Raw genomic sequence first — 22,015 nt, 5'->3', positions numbered from 1 at the left:
AACCTCCACAGCTTACCATCCCAATGACCTCCACAGCTTACCATCACATGACCTCCATAGTTTACCATCACATGACCTCCACAGCTTACCATCCCATGACCTCCACAGCTTACCATCACATGACCTCCACAGCTTACCATCCCATGACCTCCACAGTTTACCATCCCATGACCTCCATAGCTTACCATCCCATGACCTCCACAGCTTACCATCACATGACCTCCACAGCTTACCATCACATGACCTCCACAGTTTACCATCACATGACCTCCACAGCTTACCATCACATGACCTCCACAGCTTACCATCACATGACCTCCACAGCTTACCATCACAATGGCCACCACATCTGACCAACTAAATACAGAAAACATATTTCTTATATTTTTGCTTTTGGGGTTCTGTTTCTCACTATAAGAATGTTTTGGTTACCCTAGGAAACCAGAAGTAATCTGAACCTGGCTTTGAAAAATAATTCTAGAATCAGTTTTGATCGAACATTTGACATTTACATAAATTCTCTCTTATGCATATTTTATTACAAATTATGGGGGAAATAGTTTCCCACTGGACTTGGATTATTTTGGACTTTTTAAATAGGTAGGATGATCATAAATGACATAAATTGTTCTCAGTCTTCAGTGTCATTTTTTTCTTTTTTTCTTTTCTTTTTTTTTTTACTGTGTCCTACCCTTTTCTTCTTTCTCAATAGTTGAGGATTTCCTCCCATAGGCACTGTTTATTTAGTTTGTAATCATGTTTTCTACAATGTTCTGTCTCCATGTGTTAACAGCTAATAATTAAATTCTAAACTGAAACAGTAGAAGGGGCTTTCCTGGCCATCTTTCCATAGCTCACATCAGGTGTTGGTTTTACTTCCAGTGTAGGATGCTGTATTAGAGCATCCTCTGTATGACTGTGCATGAGTATTCGGAGTGAAAGGAGGGAGAGAATATAAGACCATGTAATAGAAAAACTGAAAAGCTTGGAAAAATGGAAAGGTTATGAAGAGAAAAGTAAGAAACACCTCCAAGACCTGGCTTGGTGGTGGGGAAGCATGATAGAATTAAATATTACATCTGAGAGTTGTCAGGTAGTCCAATAACAACAGATAGTCCAGCCCACAGTTCTACAAAGTCTAAAATCTAGTGTATGTGGTGATCATAGGGGCTGGGGAGGTTAAACTGGGAAACATCTAACTTTCATAGTGGAGGAGGTTGCTAATTAGGTAGTTAGGAGGAAAAGTCATAAAGGGTTTCATCCTGCTGTAGACCTTAAGCACTACAATAACAACCTGTCAGGCAAGATACACCCCCTGGTGCAATAATGGCATGACTGTTCTGAAGTTACCAACTGTTTTCTGGTTGGAGCTGACTTCTATGCAGAAAGAAGTTATGAAACTATGGATTTATTCAAAGGCCCATGGCTGGGAGGTCAAATATGGTAAGAGCCACAATACCAGGAAGTCTATTTTGAAATAGTCTTTCTTAGAAATAGCAGCATAAACAAAACATGAACAATGGCAATATCAATAGATTTGTTAAAACAGAATGAGGGAGGGAATCTTACAGAGTACCAAATCTAGACAAAGAACTACAAGCAACAAATGACTGCTGGGAGGCAGAAAGTTGGCCTCTTGTCCTAATCCCCTCCCATTCCCATTATTCACCTTTTTTCTCCAAATTTGCTTTCAGTTTTTGACATCAGTCTTTCTTAAACAGTGACTTTCTGCCTTTAATATCAAAATACATAGGACATACATGTCATGGGAAAGGAAACAGGAAGAACACTAACACAAAGCTGTGATAGACTAGAAGACAACACAAAGTTTTACACTGCCAAATGCCACAGAAACCAAGTGTGATTTAGGCATAAGGTAGTGACGTGAAGGTGGGCAATAGGAACCATATTGAGAAGCACCTGTTGGCCATTTGAGATATTGTTAGCTAGAATCCACAGAGCTAAGTACTTTATAAAAGAATGTATACAGCTGAATTCAGATAAATATACTCTTTAATTTTAGTGATTCAATAATTACATAGTCTGTATTTGAAGCCAGATCTGTCTGAATTCAGATACTGACATTACCTTTTAAATTGGCTGTTAAAATTCAACACATATTGAAGTCTATTCATAATTCTGTTTCCTTATCTATTAAAATGTAATTTTCTATTACAATGGATTACTTAAAAGATAAAGAGAAAAAAGAGATTAAGAGAGAATAGGCACTTTCAAGCATTAACCCTACAGTCTCTCCAAAGTTAAGTTCTCAAAAGATAAATGTAACATTTTATTTGGTACTGTTTTTTTTTTTTAAATATACATTCAACAAATATTTCAAACATCAAAATAACCAGAAGACATTTGGGAAATGTCTTCATTAATTATCTTTAAAGATATTCATAATAATTACTCTTCCTAAAATTCATTTAGTTCTGGTTGTTTCAGAAAATTACCCTTATCTCAGTGGACCACTAATTGCTCTTTAAGTAACCTTCTTAATCAGATGAATGAATTGTAAGTCCAGCTGATATAAGCTGAATGAGCTTTGAATCTGTTTCTCATAGAATGTGGTCCTCTGGAGAACTGTTAGCTTTTAACATGGTTAAATAAGGGCAGAGAAGAGGAAGAGAGCTACACTTGCATTTGCATGGACAGAATGATGCAATCTTCAAAATGGTAATGTTTATTCTTTGAAGAACAGTGTTAAAGATAAGGATAAATATCATAGATACATTCTAAAAAGATTAGCCTTTAAATGCAGTAAATATAGTTACTTGCTAGCTAACTATGCTATATAGAATGATCAACAATCTAGTTAAGAGTTACAGTAGCATTTTAGCAGCTTCACCAGGACAGATCATGATGGCAGAGACAGTTGCATGCAGAGAACAAGTAGTTTTGGCCTCTTCAACACTAAAAAATGATCTGTCATATCAAGGCCTATAGTTAGAAAAGTGTCCTTTATTGAGATGATCAGTTGAGTAAGAACAAACAGGAAACCATGTTTCAAACAACCCAAACTGCTACATTCTCTTAGTTATCGTAATTGCCTTTAAAAAAAATAAATCAAAGACTTTTTAATGTCTTCATCATAAAGACATTTTGGATGTTTGTGATCACCAGTATACTTGTTTTGATTTAAATTCCCACTTCATACATATACCAAATATCATGGGTATTCACATACATAATAAATTTATACACATTTATCAGCTTGGAAATGTTAAATTAGTCAAAAAATATATATTTTTAAATATGTTTTTAGTATTCGGTCTGGTGGCACACTTCTGTAATCTAAACACTTGGGATGTAGAAGCAGGAAGATCAAGAGTTCAAAACTGTCCTAAATTTCTGCAGAGAATTTGAGGGCATCTTAGGTTATAAGACTCTGTCCCTAAAAAAGACTATTCAGTTGGAATGAATGCCAGACTAAAACCACGGGGTCATAAGTAATTATCCTTAACTGAAATTTAAAAAGCAGAGTGTTCATTTGTGTCTCCCTTTGTAGCACTTCATCAACATCAACCTGACTTCTGGTGTGAAATATGGAAGTGGAAACTCAGGAGTATGTTTTAACAGGTATCACTGCATTTTGTTTTACATAATTCTGAATATAATATGTGACAGGAAATATTAAGTTTAACTCAATGAAAACAAGTGGACCCTATAGTCCAAACAGGTGCAGCTCTTGCATTATCTATAGGATCTGAGTTCCTGTTTCATACCTGCATGCTGGAAATCAATATTTACTTTGCATAGCATTTCCAGCTAAGCATTAACATATGGGCATTCTAAAATGCTGTTTTGTTTTTCGTATTAGGAGAATCTAGGCATTACTCTCTTGCCTCAATTTGTATGAAAATGAGGACAAATATCATACATATGTGCAACCATCAAGAGAAGTCTAAGAGTTACTATTTTGTGCCAACTATGTTAAACATAATGGAAGTAAAGAAGGGCTGGATATATGGGGAATAAGTTGAAAGAGAAATTACATTTTCTGAAATTAAAGCTTAAAATAATGGGGCATATTAATTACGAAATTATACTTAATAAAAAAAGAGAATGTGTTAGAAAATACGTGTTAATTTTCAAATTTTAGAATACCTGGCACATTTTCTAGAAATTTTCAATTTTTATTTTGAAATTTTCAATTTAATTTTAATTTTCAAATTCTAGAAAACCTTCACATTTATACAGCAGTAGAAAATGTCTCTTGGGGATAAATTCTATGAAAGTATTGGCAAAGAAGGATTCAATTGACAGTCTGTGGAACAGGAATCCTTAGTTTAAAAGAGCATAGCATACACACACACACACACACACACACACACACACACACACTCACACTAACAAGAGGGAAAGAGAGAGAGGGTGGTGGAGATGGGGAGAGAGAGGAGAGAGGAAGATTTAGGTATGATTTAAGAAGGAAATGCAAACATCTAAAATTTCAAATTATTCCATTTATAAATCAGATGTTTCTGAGAATTAAACAAATTCTGAATATAAAATAGAATTGGAATTTTCTGTATCATATTTTGTCAAATAAATTTAGTGTTTCTTTAAAATATGAGATTCTTCTCTTGATTTACAATAAATTTTGGGTATCTGGGTATATGGTTTTACCCAATGTCACTAAGGATAGATTTTACACTCTAGTTCATTGGTTGTCAACTTTTCCAGCCCGGGTAACCCTTTAATATTGATCTTCATGCTGTGGTGATACCCAACCCTTTAATTATTTTTGTTGCTAGTTCATAACTGTAGTTAGAGTTTTCCTGCCTGGCCCAGTCAGGACAAATCTCTCTTACCCACCAGTCCCACAGTCGCTCAGACCCAACCAAGAAAGCACATAGAAACTTACATTGTTTACAAACTGTATGGCTGTGGCAGGCTTCTTGTTATCTACTTTTTCTATCTTAAATTAACCCATTTCTGTTAATCTATACTTTGCCACATGGCTTGTGGCTTACCAGTGTCTTTACATGTTGCTTCTCATGGCAGCGGCTGGCGGTGTTTCTCCAGCCTTCTACTTCCCAGAATTCTCTTCTCTCTTGTCCCGCCTATACTTCCTGCCTGGCTACTGGCCAATCAGAACTTTATTTACACAGAGCGATATCCACAGCACTTCCCCTTTTCTTTTTTTTCTTTTTTAAAGGAAGGTTTTAACTTTTACATAGTAAAATTACATATAACAAAACAATTATCAAGCAAGAATTACAGTTACAATATTAAAGAAGATTTCCTATCTATCTTATATTTGTGAGTCTAAAGTTTTATATCTAACTTATCTTGTATCATAACTGAGGAAATTATAACTATCTAGTCTTCAACCACATCAAAGACCTCAGAAGGATATAATATTACCTGAGAACCGGGAGAAGGATGTAAGCATTTTTCAGGAGTCTTGCAAGAGTAGACAGAGACAGCTGGCAGCCTGGACAGTCACCTAATGTTTCTTTGTAGAGTTGGGGCATCTGTCTTCAGCCCACAGGGCTAGAGTCTCTCGGTCACTTTTTTTAGTGTCCTGTAGAATGTCTGGCAGTTTCTTCTGCGAAGCAGGAACCTGAAGGACCATTTTGTCAAGCCAAGTTCAGGGGTCACCTTTCTATGGGTCTGGCACGTCCAGTTGATCAAGCAGTCCAGGCAAGAACAGTGTTTTGCCCAAATGGCTATTTTTGCCAACGTGAAGATAAACTCCATATGAAGTGTCTTCAATGCCCATTCTCCTCTCTGAAGTAAATAGGTGTTGCCAGGAGCAGCCATGTCTCACTGTCCAGAAAGTCTAAATTTTAAAAATATTTTAAATGCCATATTCTGTAGACCTTTGAAGTGTTTGAAGATTACCTATCTATCTGAAATATCACTGTATATACCTAGAAGACTTAACTAACATGGCTATGAGTATGATTATCATAGATGACTAGTTATTAATCTATCTTTAATTATCCATTACAATTTTAAATGAGCTGTACAAACATAATACCTTAAACAAGAGTAGAAATATACACAAAGTATAACAAAATTAACTTTAAGTTTGTATCAATAGACTAAAATCTATACCAATGTAAAACATTTTAAACAAGTTGTTGCTCTTTAGAAGTAAGTTCCTTGATCTACCCTTTCATCCTTTATATCTGTATCATTTCCCCTTTTCTTCTTTAGAAAGAGATCTCATTTATAATCAAACTGCTTTAAAGAAAAATATTGGTTTTTCTCTGTCCCACACCAGAGGGCTCTTCTGATTTGGGACATAAGAATCTCTTAACCTTTTTTTTTAGCAATATGTCTGGGTTTAGAGAAGGAGTGAGCCAATTCCATCTCCAAAGCCAGCTTGATAATTTTGGGAATGTGGGCGTAGTTTCTCTTACTACTTCCTGCTGGAGGGGGGCGCTGTATCTTATGGGGATACAAAGAAAATTTTAGGATTATAGGGTAGTCCATTAGGGTGAACCTCTGAGCCAGTTGCCTTTGAAACCATTCTGGATGTTGGATCATCTGGGCCATGGTGTCATCGGAGAACTTTCAGGTGGTCTTGGCTGATCAAACCTGATATATCTTAATCTGGAACAAATCCACAGCCTCTGGCTTTCTGTGGAAACAAAAGCAGAGACTCTTTTCCAAAGCAACATATCCATATATCCAAATTTTGAAGTCAAGTTACCTTTAAAATTTACGTATTTATTTAACTCAACAGCTTTTACGATCAAATCTTTTTCTGTAGTTAAAAATCCCAAAGATAAGACAAACCAGATTCTCTGTGTAATATCCATCTTTGTAAGATTGAAACGCCTCTGTGGCTGCTGGCTCCGCCCACCTCAGCTTCCCAACATGGCGGTGGTACAGTTTACCAAAAGCTCTGGGTCTGGAGCCACGTGTACCATCAACTATCAGAAGCAGTTCTATCAAAGCAGTGCATAGCCCAGAAACTTTTTTTCTTTTTTTATACTAGCAAAGGCTAAATCTACCACGCAGCAGAGTAAAGTACCACTTGTAGATTCCTCATTCCTGCCGCACTGCAGGTCAGACGCATACGCCAGGAACCCGCCATAGTAGCTCAAACAGGCAGGCTGCCGCTACCTTGAGAAAGACAACTAGGAAGCTGTTTTTAGCTCCGTTTTAGAATCTTTTTTCTCAGGTTTTAGGTGAAAATTCTTGCCAACACATTGGGCGCCATTTGTAGTTAGAGTTTTCCTGCCTGGCCCAGTCAGGACAAATCTCTCTTACCCACCAGTCCCACAGTCGCTCAGACCCAACCAAGAAAGCACATAGAAACTTACATTGTTTACAAACTGTATGGCTGTGGCAGGCTTCTTGTTATCTACTTTTTCTATCTTAAATTAACCCATTTCTGTTAATCTATACTTTGCCACATGGCTTGTGGCTTACCAGTGTCTTTACATGTTGCTTCTCATGGCAGCGGCTGGCGGTGTTTCTCCAGCCTTCTACTTCCCAGAATTCTCTTCTCTCTTGTCCCGCCTATACTTCCTGCCTGGCCACTGGCCAATCAGAACTTTATTTACACAGAGTGATATCCACAGCACATAACTGGGATTTTATTACTGGTATGAATTGTAATGTAGACGTCTGTGTTTTCCGATGGTCTTAAGCAACCTCTATAAAAGAATAGTTCATCCCAAGCGGTCATGACCCACAGGTTGAGAACCCACTGTTCTTGCTAAAGTTTGGGTAATGCTGTACTGTGAGTTTTTAGGATACCCTAGCTTAACTTCTCATTCATTTTCAGAATTGTTTGTAATAATCTTAGCAAACCATGCACACTGTACGAGGAGGACATCATCCACAAACAGTGGACAGTGCCACCATGGGGCCAGCTAATAAGTCCCAACTCTCTCCAAGCATCTTCTGGCTGATGGGCATCCCAGGTCTGGAGCACCTCCACGTCTGGATTGGAATTCCCTTCTGCTCCATGTACATAGTGGCTGTGGTTGGGAACGTGACAATCCTGGCTGTGGTGAGAGCAGAGCGCAGCCTCCACGAACCCATGTTCTTTTTCCTCTGCATGCTGTCAATCACTGACCTGGTCCTCTCCACATCTACACTGCCACGCATGCTCTGTCTCTTCTGGATGGGAGCTCATGACATCGCCTTTGATGCTTGCCTTGCCCAAATGTTCTTCATCCACAGCTTCACTGCCATGGAATCTGGCTTTTTCTTGGCCATGGCTATTGACCGCTATGTGGCCATCTGTGACCCACTGCGCCATGCCACAATTCTCACCCACAGTCGCATTGCCAAAATGGGAGTAGCTGTGGTGCTGAGGGGAGTAGGCTTCTTCTCCCCACACCCCATTCTGCTCAAACAGCTGCCCTACTGCAGAACTCGAATCATTGCACACACCTACTGTGAGTTCATGGCTGTGGTGAAGCTGGCGTGTGTGGATACAGGTGCCACCAAGCGTTACAGCCTCAGTGTGGCGTCTATCATTGGCTCCTGTGATGGCTTCTTCATTGCCCTCTCTTACGTTCTTATTCTCCGTGCGGTCTTCCGCCTCCCATCTCGAGAAGCAAGTCTTAAAGCCTTAGGCACCTGTGGTAGCCATGTCTGTGTAATCCTCGTTTTCTATTCCACAGCTGTCTTTACATTCCTGACGCACCGCTTTGGCCACAATGTGGCCCCTCAAGTTCATATCTTCATTGCCAATATGTACCTTCTGGTACCACCCTTTCTTAATCCCATTGTTTATGGCATTAGGACAAAGAAAATTAGAGAGTATGTTCTTAGTTTTCTGACAATAAAAGTTTCCTGATGTTTTAGAAGTTGGCTGCAGAGAGAATGACAATATAGGATGAAAAACATGAAAGTAATTCAAGCCTTCTTCATAACTGCCATCTTTGTATTTTCTCATGGAAATCAGATATTTTTTGTCTTATATTAGGAACAATCTCTTCTCATAATATTAATGTGTGAATTATTAGCAACTGGAATATTTTTGTGGGCTTCTGCCTCACAGGGACTGTACTATAACCTTGATAAGCAGTAAGTACACCTCTTAATGCCTTTACCAAAGTGTGACATAACATATAAAAGCTTATTTAAAAAATGAATAACTCATGAATGACATAAACACATTAAAATCTGAAAACAAGCCCATGAAGAAAATATAATTGAAAAGTTAATTACAACTGACAATATGCTATGAAGGGGCATTTTAAATGATCTAGAAGCATCTGAATATAAGGAAGACTGCATACACTCACAGGAATCAACATAGCATTTTCTCAATCAGCAAATGTTGTGGAGTCCAACACAGCAGCCATTATATCTTCTTTATCTAAGCTCAATATTTCTGGTAGAATATTTTCTCTCCACTAAGAGTTACTTTTGGTTGAAGATGTTGGTAGAATATTTGTCTAGTATACACAAAGCCCAGGGATCTTTCTGTAATACTACATAAAGCAGATATTGCAAAAAAAATCATAGGAACTTATATTTGTTATTGACTTTTTACATTAGTTAACACTCTACCTGTATTACTATGGTCCTCAAAGCTTCTGTGTCTTCCTTTCTCATACTACATACTTACTTGTTTTTATACCCAGAGGCCGTCAAGAGCAATAAACTTGATTTTTTTGATGTTATTAAATGACTCTGCTTTTTGTTGAATAAAAAGTACATAACAGTGTGTAAAGTACAGTTTATATTTTTGGATGATGATTCTATCAGAAACATTGAAAATAAAATTATTAATTTTATAAATATATTTATGGAAAATATAACCATTTAACTATTCCTCAAAAATGGTAACTCCTACCTTCCTTTCTTAGTCTATACAGGAAATAAATTATTTCAGAACCAGTCAATAAAGTCAAGGTTAATTTCTCTAAAGTGATGCTGTCTTTATATAAATTTATAATTTTTAATTATTATTTACACATTTCTTTGGTCACTGTTTTATCTTCAATATAGGAGCTTCTTAAAGGCACATATTTGGGCTCATTTATTCTTTATTAAATACAATTGTTCAGTGTTTACTTATCACCAAACCTGCTTCAACAATTCTTATTTTAGTTACATACCTACTGCCTCTTCTACATCCTAAAAATAGATTATGTATACAGAGATGGATGATAGGTGGGTAGATATAGACATGTGTTTGTAAGCAAGGCTTAGTAAATGACCATTCTTCAGTTTCTCTTAGTTTCCTCCACATCCCTGTATGCTGTTTTCTACCCATAAAGACTCACATCTTCATTCAAGCCATAGTGTTCTCCATATCTTTTATGTCTTTGCTCAGAATTTTCCTCCTTTCTATATCTTTCTTACCTAGGAAGAGCTAGGTGTTGTTAAAAATCCAACATCCACTTAAACTCCTACATTTTGTCTGGAAGATTAGTTTCTTCAACCCATGCTGACAAAAATTCATAATGACACTATTGTGAAGAATGTCTTCTCAATATTTGAAAATTAGAAAGTGTAATCTACCATATAAACAAATTGAAAAATAAAAACCACATTATCATCTCACCAGATGCAAAAAAAGGCCTTTGACAAAATCCTAAACCCCTTCATGATAAAATAACCAGGGAGATTAGGGAATAAGGAAACTTACCTCAACATAATAAAGGCAGTTTACAGAAAGCCCATAGCCACTATCAACTTAAATGGAAATAAACTCAAAGGGAATTCCACGAACAAGACAAGATTATTCACTCTCTCCATACCTCTTCAATATGTTACTTGAAGTAGTACCTACAGCAAAACAACTAAAGGAGATCAAGAGGATACATTTTTGGAAATGAAGAAATTAAATTTTTTTTGAGCTGAGGATTGAACACAGGGCCTTGCACTTGCTAGGCAAGCGCTCTACCACTGAGCTAAATCCCCAACCCTAAAATATTTTTATTTGCAGATGATATAATAGTATACATAAGTGGTCCAAAAAATTTTACCAGGAAAACTCCTACAGCCGTTAAACACTTTCGGTAAAGTAGATACAAAATTAGCTCACAAAATCCATTAGCCCTCCTATATCCAAATGACAAACGAACTGAAAATGAAATCAGGGAAACAACACCATTCACAATAGCTTCAAATAACATCAAATATCTTGGACTAACTCTAACCAAGTGAGTGAAGCATTGGTTTTAATTAGTCTTTATTCAAACACCAAAAAACTTCACAAAGTGATGCATTAAGGAAACAAAATAATTGCGTATTTGTTCTCCACTATCAAGTTTTGATTATGTATTCTTCAATTTTTTCCCATTGGTACATTATAGAATCATGCATGGAATCCAGTGTAAACACTACAGGGGAGAGACATCACTCTAAAGGTTAACCATTTATAAAAAATGGTGATTTTTTTATTTGATAAATGTTTAAATATTAAATTAGTTTCTTATATTTTTCATTTTTCAAGAATTCAAATAATAAGAAATCAATGCAGTTTTCTTTTCTTTCTTTCTATTACTAAGAAATGAACTTTTTATATTTAAGTCAGTTAAAGTTGCATTTTTCCTTTTTTAAAAATTCTTCTATCATACAATACATACTGATCACAGCCTTCCATCTTTCCACTCCTCTCAGTCCCACCTCTAACCTCCATTTTGTTTTTTGGTTTTTTAATTAAAAATGATTCCTAGCCGGGTAGTAGTGGCTCACGCCTTTAATCCCAGCACTCAGGAGGCAGAGCCAGGCAGATCTCTGTGAGTTTGAGGCCAGCCTGGTCTACAGAACAAGATCCAGGAATGGCACAAAGCTACACAGAGAAACCTTGTCTCAAAAAACAAAAACAACAAAAGAAAAAAGATTTTTATAGGTTCCCCTTGAATCCTCTTTCTGATAACTTCATCATCATTTCTGTTCATGCACCAGGCTATATCCATTAGATTTGAGTGTTGAAAATTGCTTAATTTTTGCCTCCCATTACCTGGGGAATTAATTTATAGACCAAAAACAGTGAACAACTCTAGTTGGTAGTATTTTTTGTTGCTTTTGTTTTTTTCATTATTCTGGTTTTTTTTTTTTTTTCAAAACAAGAGATTTTGATATTTGTTTAGTCACTACATGACTGGGCCCAAACCCAGGTCCCAGTACCCTGACAGGCTAGACCTGCCCACTGATCCTATCTATCTATATCCTTGTTAAAGTAACAAGGGATGATGAAATCAGTCAGAGAAGATATAGCAAAGATAGACAAATTGGAAACATAACATATAGAATAGACCAAGTAAATTTACTGTCTTTTATCATCTAGTATATTACCAATAAAAAATATACTGTGAGATATATGGTATTAAAATTCTTTCTTTCCTCTTATTCTTAGATCTTTAGTTTTTCATTTATTTTTAAAATTTTATACATGTATACTGTATTTATGTCATTCCTTCTTCCAATCCCTTCTCAGTCCCTTTCATGCTCCCCTCAAATTCTTAGTCTTTTTTCTTTAATTAGTATTTGTGTGTGTGTGTTTGTGTGTGTGTGTGTGTGTGTGTGTTATATGAACAAATAAGGAAATACAACCTATTGAACCATTTTTCCCAAGATTAAGTTCCCCTGATTAATTACCCAATGCCAAATGGTCAGCCCCCTAAACATATACATTTGAGAAACACTAGATAATTAGTTTTTAAAAGAATGAATATTCATGGGACTCAATGTCATGTTTCTTTAAAAAGTTTCCTCTCTGGATTCTTTGGGGAGTAGAGAAATACCTGGGTTACTCTTGAAGCCTCTGTGTGGCTTCACTTCTTCCACTGCTTATATATTTGATTTCCACAGCAGGTATAACAAAGACAGAACTACAGCAGCATCTGTTGATTAAGGTAGTCACATAGGACACAAATATCTCAGCATTTCATTCTCCAAAGAAACGGAATAGGAATACTGGGCTCTTACAAGTGCCAAAGAGATCAGAAAATAGAATAGTGTTCTACAGAGAACAAAAACATGATGTTGTGAAGACTGTAGTATCCTATAAACAAATATGTTGTTTAAATTGAGTAAACTCCCATAGCCCATTTTAATTGCATATATTTTCATATTCATATAAAGTTATAGACTGCATAACTGCAACATAGCTTGGAGCATCAGCTAGAGTTTTCTTTTTTCCAGTAACTGTAAAGTTTTCTTACCTGATTTCTCTCCAGAGGAGGCATGCCACGTAATTGAACTTTACTACAAGTAAGTAATCTCGGCAAAAGAAGGGATATTTTTCCCTTAAATGTTTTTTAATCACCATTAGAGCAAGGGACACACATATGTAGTTGGAGAGCTTTTCTCCAGGTTCCACCAAGCCCCCGCGGTCCCACAACCCACATATAAAATAATCATACAGACACTTATATTATTTAAACTGCTTGGCCATTAGCTCAGGCCTACCATTGTCTAGCTCTTACTCGTATATTTAGCCCATTTCTGATAGTCTATACTTTGCCACATGGCTTGTGGTTTACCAGTGTCTTTACATGTTGCTTCTCATGGCAGCGGCTGGTGGTGTCTCTCCTCCAGCCTTCCACTTCCCAGAATTTTCTTTTCCTTGTCCTGCCTATACTTCCTGCCTGGCCACTGGCCAATCAGAATTTTATTTACACAGAACAATATCCACAGCACTTCCCCTTTTCTTTTTTTCTTTTTTAAAGGAAGGTTTTAACTTTTACATAGTAAAATTACATATAACAAAACAATTATCAAGCAAGAATTACAGTTACAATATTAAAGAAGCTATCCTATCTATATTATATTTGTGAGTCCAAGGTTTTATATCTAACTTATCTTTTATCATAACTGAGGAAATTATAACTATCTAGTCTTCAACCACATCAAAGATCTCAGAAGGATATAATATTACCTGAGAACTGGGAGAAGGATGCAAGCAACTTTCGGGAGTCTTGTAGGGTAGACAGAGAGAGCTGGCAGCCTGGACAGTCACCTAATGTTCCTTTGTAAAGTTGGGGCATTTGTCTTTAGCCCACAGGGCTAGAATCTCTTGGTCACTTCTCTCAGTGTCCTGTAGAATGTCTGGCAGTTTCCTCTGTGAAGCAGGACCCTAAAGGACCATTTTTTTCAAGCAAAGTTCAGTGGTCACCTTTCTGTGAGTCCTGCATGTCCAGTTGATCAAGCAGTCCAGGCAAGAACAGTTTCTTGCTCAAATGGCTATTTTTGCCAAGATGAAGATATGAAGTGTCTTCAATGCCCATCCTCCTCTCTGAAGTAAATCTGGTGCTGCCAGAAGCAGACATGTCTCACTGTCCAGAAAGTCTAAATTTTAAAAGTATTTTAAATGCCATATTCTGTAGGTCTTTGAAGTATTTGAAGATTAACTATCTATCTAAAATACCTCTGTGTATACCTAGAAGACTTAACTAACATGGTTATGAGTATGATTATCATAGATGACTGATTATTAATCTATTTTTAATTATCCATTACAATTTTAAATGAGCTGTACAAACATAATACCTTAAACAAGAGTAGAAATATACACACAGTATAACAAAATTAACTTTAAGTTTGTATCAATAGACTAAAATCTATACCAATGTAAAACATTTCAAATGAGTTGTTGCTCTTTAGAAGTGAGTTCATTAATCTATCCTTTTATCCTATTATATCTATATCATATCTCCTTTTTTTCTTTAGAAAGAGATCACATTTATAATCAACCTGATTTAAATAAAAATATTGGTTTTTCTCTGTCCCACACCAGAGGGCTCTTCTGATTTGGGACACAAGAATCCCTTAACCTTTTCTTTTAGCAATATGTCTGTGTTTAGAGAAGGAGCGAGCCAATTCCATCTCCAAAGCCAGCTTGATAATTTGGGGAAATTGGGCGTAGTTTCTCTTACTACTTCCTGCTGGAGGGGGCCGCTGTATCTTATGGGGACATAAAGAAAATTTTAGGATTATGGAGTAGTCCGTGAGGGTAAACCTCTGAGCCAGTTGCCTTGAAACCATTTTGGATGTTGGATCATCTGGGCCATGGTGTCATCGGAGACCTTTCAGGTGGTCTTGGCTGATCAAACCTGATGTATCTTAACCTGGAACAAATCCACAGCCTCTGGCTTTCTGTGGAAACAAAAGCAGAGACTCTTTCCAAAGCAACATATAACAATATCCACAGTACACATCTGTGTTTTGTGTACAAATGCTTCAAGGAACTGAAAGTGAAGATTTTTGTGGGTGTAAAATAGAATAGCATCCTTTTGGGGAGAAAAAAAAATAACATCAAAGTTTTGTTCATTTCTGGTTCTGTTTACCAGGAGTCCTGAGAGCACTGGTAACATAGGCTCCAGGGCACCCAACTCCCTCCCTCTGGGGCTTCTTCTTCTAACTTTACTACTGAATCAATTATATATTCTTTATATATCTGTCCTTGCTGATTATCTCTATGATTTGTCTTAAATTTAGTGAAACTGTGGCGGGTTTGATCTTCTTGTGAAGGTGTACATTTCTATTTTCTACATTTATGAAACTCTCTGTGTAGTTTGTACATTTGTGGCAGGGTGTACATGAGCCATTTTCAGACATTGGAGTCACAGAATCACCCCAGATTTTGCTCCTTGCCTTTTATTTTGTTTGAGACAATGTGTTTTGGCCATCTCTGTGTGTAGCAGCCCAGCTGGCCCGAGGACTGAATTCTTACATTGCTGCTTCCAGTCTCGCCACTGGGACTTCAGATAGCCACGACTCCATCTGATTTCACATGGGTTCTAGGCATTGGTGCTGGTGTCCTTATGGCTACAAAGCAAACACTTCACCCACTGAGTCACCTCACTTGCCCGCACGGTGTGTTTTTATGATTATTGTACATTCTAGGGCTATAGTGTACACCTCTTAAAATTCATAATTTTTCATTTTCTTTTCAGCATTCATGTGATGAATGTAAGATACCGACATATTTCTGAGAAAGGTCTAGATTATGGCACAAAGATAGTAAGTGGTTAAAATGTATGTATGATTTTTTTAAAGCCTGTTTTTCCTTTGAATTTGATTTACTTCTTAGTTGAAGAGATACTAAGAAGAACAATTTAATTGTACAGTCTTGGTGAATTTTGTCTATTCTTATAAAAACAGTGTCTAGTGATTAATCTATTTTATTTAATGATAAAAACTTTCTATGAACCAAAAAGTGAGCCAGTTACTCATTATAATTACCAAGTCATTTTAATTATCCTCTTTAACTTTGTTTTCTTACACATTTTAAATTATCTTTTTTTAGATTTATGTATTATTATATTATATTAGTATGTATTTTGCCTGTATGTATGTCTTTGCATCATATGTGTGCCTGGTGCCTGCAGAGGTCAGAGGAGGGCACTGAATTCCAAGGTACTGAAGTTACAGATGGTTGTGATCTACCTTGTGGGTGCTGAGAACAGAACTGTTTCCTCTGCAACAGCAATTAGTGCTCTCGCTACTGAGCCATCCTTCCAGTCCCTCTCACTCATTTTCAAGTGAATGAAATCTGTCTATGTTTAGTGGTTATCAGCTTGACTTTTTGATTTCAGCCCTCTTGTACTCATACTAGTATTGAGACTGGTGAAACGCACTAACTCTTTACTTGCCTGTGAAGCCGTTGTCAAGGAGAACAGTACTAAAACTAGTGTTCTTGCTGTGCATTTCCTGATAGAGAGGAGCTGTTCCATGCAACCACCCCTTTGGTGCTTAGAATAATACTGACCGAAGCAATAGACATTAATCATGTTGTATCAGCATCTATAATGTGTTGGTTCTTTCATTGGTACATACTTCTTCCTAGTAAAATATGCTATCACTATTGTTCTTATATATCTAGGCTAAATTACCCTCAGAATTATTGGTAGAACTTCTGAACACATGTGAGTTAAGTGTATAGTGTAACTTTAAAATTACACTCTAATTTATTAATATAAAGAAGGGAAAGAAACAGAGAAACTGTTCAGAGAAGAAAAGAGATTTTGATTTATAGAGGGATGATTATAACTTGGTACAAAACCAGTTACTTATTATAAGAACATGGTTCCTTTATTCAAAGATCAAAGTATGGAGAGTACCCTTTCTTAGAAACCTTCACCCTACATATGGTTGCTTTGGGTAAAGGAGTACTGATAACAGGTAAGGAAAATTATCAATCAGTGTTTACAGTCATGGCATAATTGCCTCATTGAAATTAAATAAATGGTTCCTTTCATTCTATAATGATGGCAATGTCATTTTAATATACTTTCATAATTGCCATAGATAAGTCTATCGTAAATCTGGATGGTTTGTTGTAAGATTAATGCTGTGATAAATCAAATGATTCAATTCTCTTTGAAAGACAGAGGCCAATATGTGACTCAGTGAGAAAAGCTGCTTGCTGCCAAACCTGATGTCCTGAGTCTGACTTCCCCAAACAAACTAACTATTGCAAGTTGTCCTCTGACTCCATTTGTGTGTCATGTCATGTGTGAGCACACACACACACACACACACACACACACACACACAGACAGACACACATAAAGAAAAATAAATAAGTAATATACAATTCACTAAAAAGAAATTACTATACTTTTTTAAAATTGCAGAATCTTTAGAATTTAGGAGATGCTTTTGTTTCCATCAGTTACTGGCAGAGAACCAAGCACCAGACTGATCTCTGGAAGTCCATTCGAAGAGAGGGAAGAGGGATTCTATGAGAAAGGGACATCAAGACCATGATGGAGAAACTTATAGATACAACCAAACCAAGCCAGTGGTAACATATGAAATTTGGGCTGACATCTGTGAGCCTCTATGGGACTGGGCTGAGCCCTCTGCATGGGCAAGACAGTTGTATAGCTTGGTATGTTTGAGGGGCCCCTGACAGTGAAAATAGGATCTATCCCTGGTGCATGGACCACCTTTTTGGAGTTCAATGCCTATGGTGGACACCTTGCACAGCCTTGATGCAGGGGAGGGGCTTGGACCTGTCTCAGCAGAATGTGTGGGACTTTGCTGACTCCCCATGAGAGGCCATACCTTTTTGGTAGAGGGGCTAGAGGGTGGACTGGGGGTAAGCTGGGGGGAGCGGGAGAAGTGGGGGATCTGTGGTTGGTATGTGGAATGAATAAAAACTTTCTTAATAAAAAATAATTTAGAAGATGAATATAATTAATGGAATTTCAAATGGTTTACAAACAAAAAAATTAAAAAGATAGCTATAAAGCAGGTAGAAAAGAATGAATATATAACTGAGTTTCTGTGGCATATCACTAGAATATTATTTTAGTAGACAAAATTTTGTAGAATTTTACTAGAGGAAATACATTGAAATTTTCTGAAATATTTAAGAAATAAGCAATATTTTATTATACTCTATGTTCAGTTTCTAAACTCTGCTAGCTGACAGATCTATGTTTTAGACTTTTCATTTTGTTAACACATATGTAAAAGATCTTTTGCTTCTTTTCCTTTTGCGACTTTAATATAATTATATCATTTCTTCCTTTCTTTTCCTCCATCCAAGCCTTCCCATATACCCTCCTTTTTCTCTTTCATATTGACTTATTTCTTATTAACTTTTAATATATGCTTACACATACATGCATTTATATTCCTAAATGTAGCCTTCTGAGTCTGTATAATGTTACTTGTATGTCTGTGCTTAGGGCTGGCCATATGGTATGAGATAACCAATTAGAGGGCTCCTCCCTGGGGAAGACTGTCCCTCCCACTCTCAGCATTCCTTAGTTCCCGTAGTGCTCTGTGTAGGTTGAGGCCTCCTGTGCTTTCCCCCATTTAAAGCACTCAAGGTAAGTATTACGTGCAGAAACTTCCCTTCACCAATTAACAACCTTCATAATAGACTCCTATTAATTATGTAATCCAAGAAGGCAGGTATGTTAAAAAATAGAAAAATGTTACATGCTCTCATATATAACATTCTTAAAGGTTAACTCATAGTTATATATTATAGACTGGTAAGACTTGGAGGAAATGTCAGCCAAAGAATATATAATGAACTGAGGATCTATTGTAGTGTGTACTATAGCTACTTTAAATGTTTTTAATGCCAAAAACCTATTAGCAAAATGATAACTGAATTTAATTTAATCACCCTTTAATATATATCTTTTTTCAGTTCTTACATGCGCGTGCGTGTGTGTGTGTGTCTGTGTGTGTGTGTTTATCTTTTTTGTGTATGTCTATTTATGTTTATGTTTGTGGTGTACATGAGAGTGTGTGTATGTTTGCATGTTTGCATATGTATGGTGTGCTGGCACACATACCTGGGTATGCATATAGCTGCATATGCACGTGGAGACTGGAAGCTGAAATCCAAAATCATCATTGACCATTCTTCCTCCTTGTTAAATTAAGAAGCATCATTCAATCACACCCAGAGCTCACAGGCACACTTACGCTAGGAAGCAGGCTTGCTCCAGGGATCCATTGTCCATGCCTTTGGAGACTGGATTGATAGGCAGGTGCCACACAGGACATTTACATAGGTTCTGGGAATTCTAACTCCTGGCTTTTATGCAGGAGTGGCAATCAAATTAACCACTAAACAATCTGTATTGTACCATGCATGCACCTTTCAAAACAATATGTCATGCATGAAAAATATATAAAAATTTGTATTTGAGTATTTAAAAATAGTAAAAGATTTAAATATGTATACTCTATTCTGGTCTATAAACAGAAAAATAATTCTTTTATCTTCTAAGCAGAGCAAATAAATGTCTTCTGGTTATGAATTTTAAATATTCACATTTTTATCTTTGTTCTAAAGGTCCAGGGTACTCATGGATAAGGATTATACATCTTGTCTATGAATCAATTAACTCACACAAGTGGATTAAATTTCATCTACTGGATCACACAAAGTACTTGCTCATGTGGCATTTAAATCAATAGTTACAGGGAAGATAATCATTGGATTATATTAATACTGTTCCTAATATACTGCTGATGTTCCAAGTTGGAAAATGGATCCAATTTTTAATTTGTTCCTGGATAGAAACATGTTGTGTTATATATAAATTAATGAATAATCTGCTTATTAATGGACAAATAGGTGTGAAGACTGTACACTATTCTACAGAAGAATGCAGCAAATGGTTTCCACCATTCCATTGTCCAATATTACCAATGTGCATCCCAGAATCTTTCTTCTTCTTGGCATTCTAGGAATGGATGCCATGCATACATGACTATCAGTGCCTTTCTGCCTCGTTTACCTGGGTGCTTTTTTGGGGAATTTCTCTCTTTTCTCTTTATTGTCAGAACATATTCCACACAGCATGAGCCCATGCATTTCTTCCTCTGTATACTTGCTGTGACTGATATAATCCTCTCTGCAACTGCCATGCCAAAATTCTCAGCAATTTTTGGTTCCATGACAGAGCGATCTATTTTGAAGTTTTTCTCATTCACTCACTATGCAGTATGGCATCGGGGTTTATCTTGGTGATGGCCTTGAACCGATATGTGGCTATCTGCAATCCTCCAAGACACTCTACTATCCTGACCCACAGAGTCATCCAGAACTTGGGGATAGTTATTGTCTTCCATGGGGAATTGCTTTTCAGTCCTCAGCCACTAATGCTTTGCTGGCTTCTCTGCTGTAGAACAAACATCATCCTCACACGTACTATGAATTTATGGCTCTAATCAAGCTTGCTTGTGCAGAGACCAAGATTTTCAGATTATACAGTCTAACTGAAGCCTTCATAACAGGTGGTTTAGATTTCATATTGATCATATGCTCCTATGCTGTCATCCTTTACACTGTCTTCCATCTTCCATCCAGAGAGGCACAACTGAAGACCCTGGGCATGTGTGGACCCCATGTTTGTGTCTTCTCAGTACCCTATACACCAGCCCTTTTCTCCTTCCTTACTCACAGGTTTTGTTGTCATGTGGCCCCTTACATTCATATCTTTGTGGCTAATATTTACCTCCTTGTTCCTCCCTTGGCAAATCCAATGATCTATGGCATTAGAACCAAGAGAATCAGAGAACAGTTTCTCCAAATTTTGATATTTAAAAGATATTATTAAGTGATCTACTGTTCCATTAATGGTTTATAATGATTTATGAAAACAAATTAAATACCAACAATATCATATTTTTCACTAGAAGCATTAATCCAAACCTTTGCTTAAAATTTCTCTAAATGTAAGATCCTATTTGCTTGTACATTTGATACTGCAAGCCTATCTGACTGCCACACATAATGTCTCATTACTTCATCTTAGAAGTATTTCTACATTGTTACATTGTTACTGACTCATCAATTGACATTCCCTGAAAAGTCTTCTATTTTTTTGTTTTAAGTTAATATAGTTATGTACATATCATGTAGCATTGACAGTTTGTAACCTTGACAATAGAGATTATGAAATTAAAATAAATGTCTTCTGAATATACCTTCTAGAGGCATTCCCAGAACTTTTGAAATATAATCTATATATATTTTAACAAAGCTAAATAGCATATAAAAACTTTATCCAAAGGTTTAATAATATCACAGATAATTCAAATATTCCCTTTTCTTGTTAATCCCTCTTTATTGCTCTAGTGCAGTCTTTAAAAGCTATAGCCTCCTCTCCTCTTTGATGATCTTACACTCCCTACTCCTAAATAGTCTAACTCTACACTAAGAAATAAAGAAAAATATCTTCCTTTTCAAATCTTATCTATGCTTATAAATTTATTAGTTTTCCATGCTCTGATATTTTCTTGGTTAGTATTATATATGTACACATGTCTAAATTTTCTAAAAACGGACACAAAAGTCAATATTGCTCAACTTCAAATCTACAAACTTTCATTTATTAGTATTTTTTCCATGTCACTTCTCTGTGAATAAATTTCTTTAATGATTAAAAATATTTATGAATATCTTTCAGTTAAGGTATTTTCCAAAAAGAAAAATAATAATTGTGATGAAATGTTTTCCAGTCTAGTGCTTGCTGGTTTGAGAGACAAAAATCTGTAATGTAATAAAAGAAAAAAGGATAATGTATCCTAAAATAGTTATCATTGCTTGCCAATAATAATGAATGCTTTTTAAATGCTCTATGTGTGATTAGATGTT

At 36.3% G+C, this 22,015-nt stretch overlaps 1 protein-coding gene and 1 pseudogene across 1 annotated transcript; both read left to right on the top strand.

Annotated features, from left to right (window-relative positions):
- The first annotated feature begins 7,806 nt into the window (after positions 1–7,806).
- Positions 7,807–8,799, top strand: LOC118576732 (olfactory receptor 52M1-like). The gene has a single exon (XM_036176942.1). The coding sequence runs from the start codon at positions 7,829–7,831 to the stop codon at positions 8,771–8,773; it is 945 nt and encodes a 314-aa protein (XP_036032835.1). The 5' UTR covers positions 7,807–7,828; the 3' UTR covers positions 8,774–8,799.
- Positions 8,800–20,021: 11,222 nt separating this feature from the next.
- On the top strand, positions 20,022–20,975 carry LOC118576694 (annotated as a pseudogene).
- The last annotated feature ends 1,040 nt before the right edge of the window (positions 20,976–22,015 follow it).

Source organism: Onychomys torridus, chromosome 1 (genome assembly GCF_903995425.1).
Source record: "Onychomys torridus chromosome 1, mOncTor1.1, whole genome shotgun sequence".
NCBI classification, from domain to species: Eukaryota; Metazoa; Chordata; class Mammalia; order Rodentia; family Cricetidae; genus Onychomys; species Onychomys torridus.
Note: the sequence above shows the minus strand (reverse complement) of the source record. Positions and strands in the feature narration are given on the sequence as shown.

Bases quoted from the DNA above. Each gene is read 5' to 3' on its own strand.
- LOC118576732 (XM_036176942.1), top strand. From the start codon at position 7,829: ATGGGGCCAGCTAATAAGTCCCAACTCTCTCCAAGCATCTTCTGGCTG.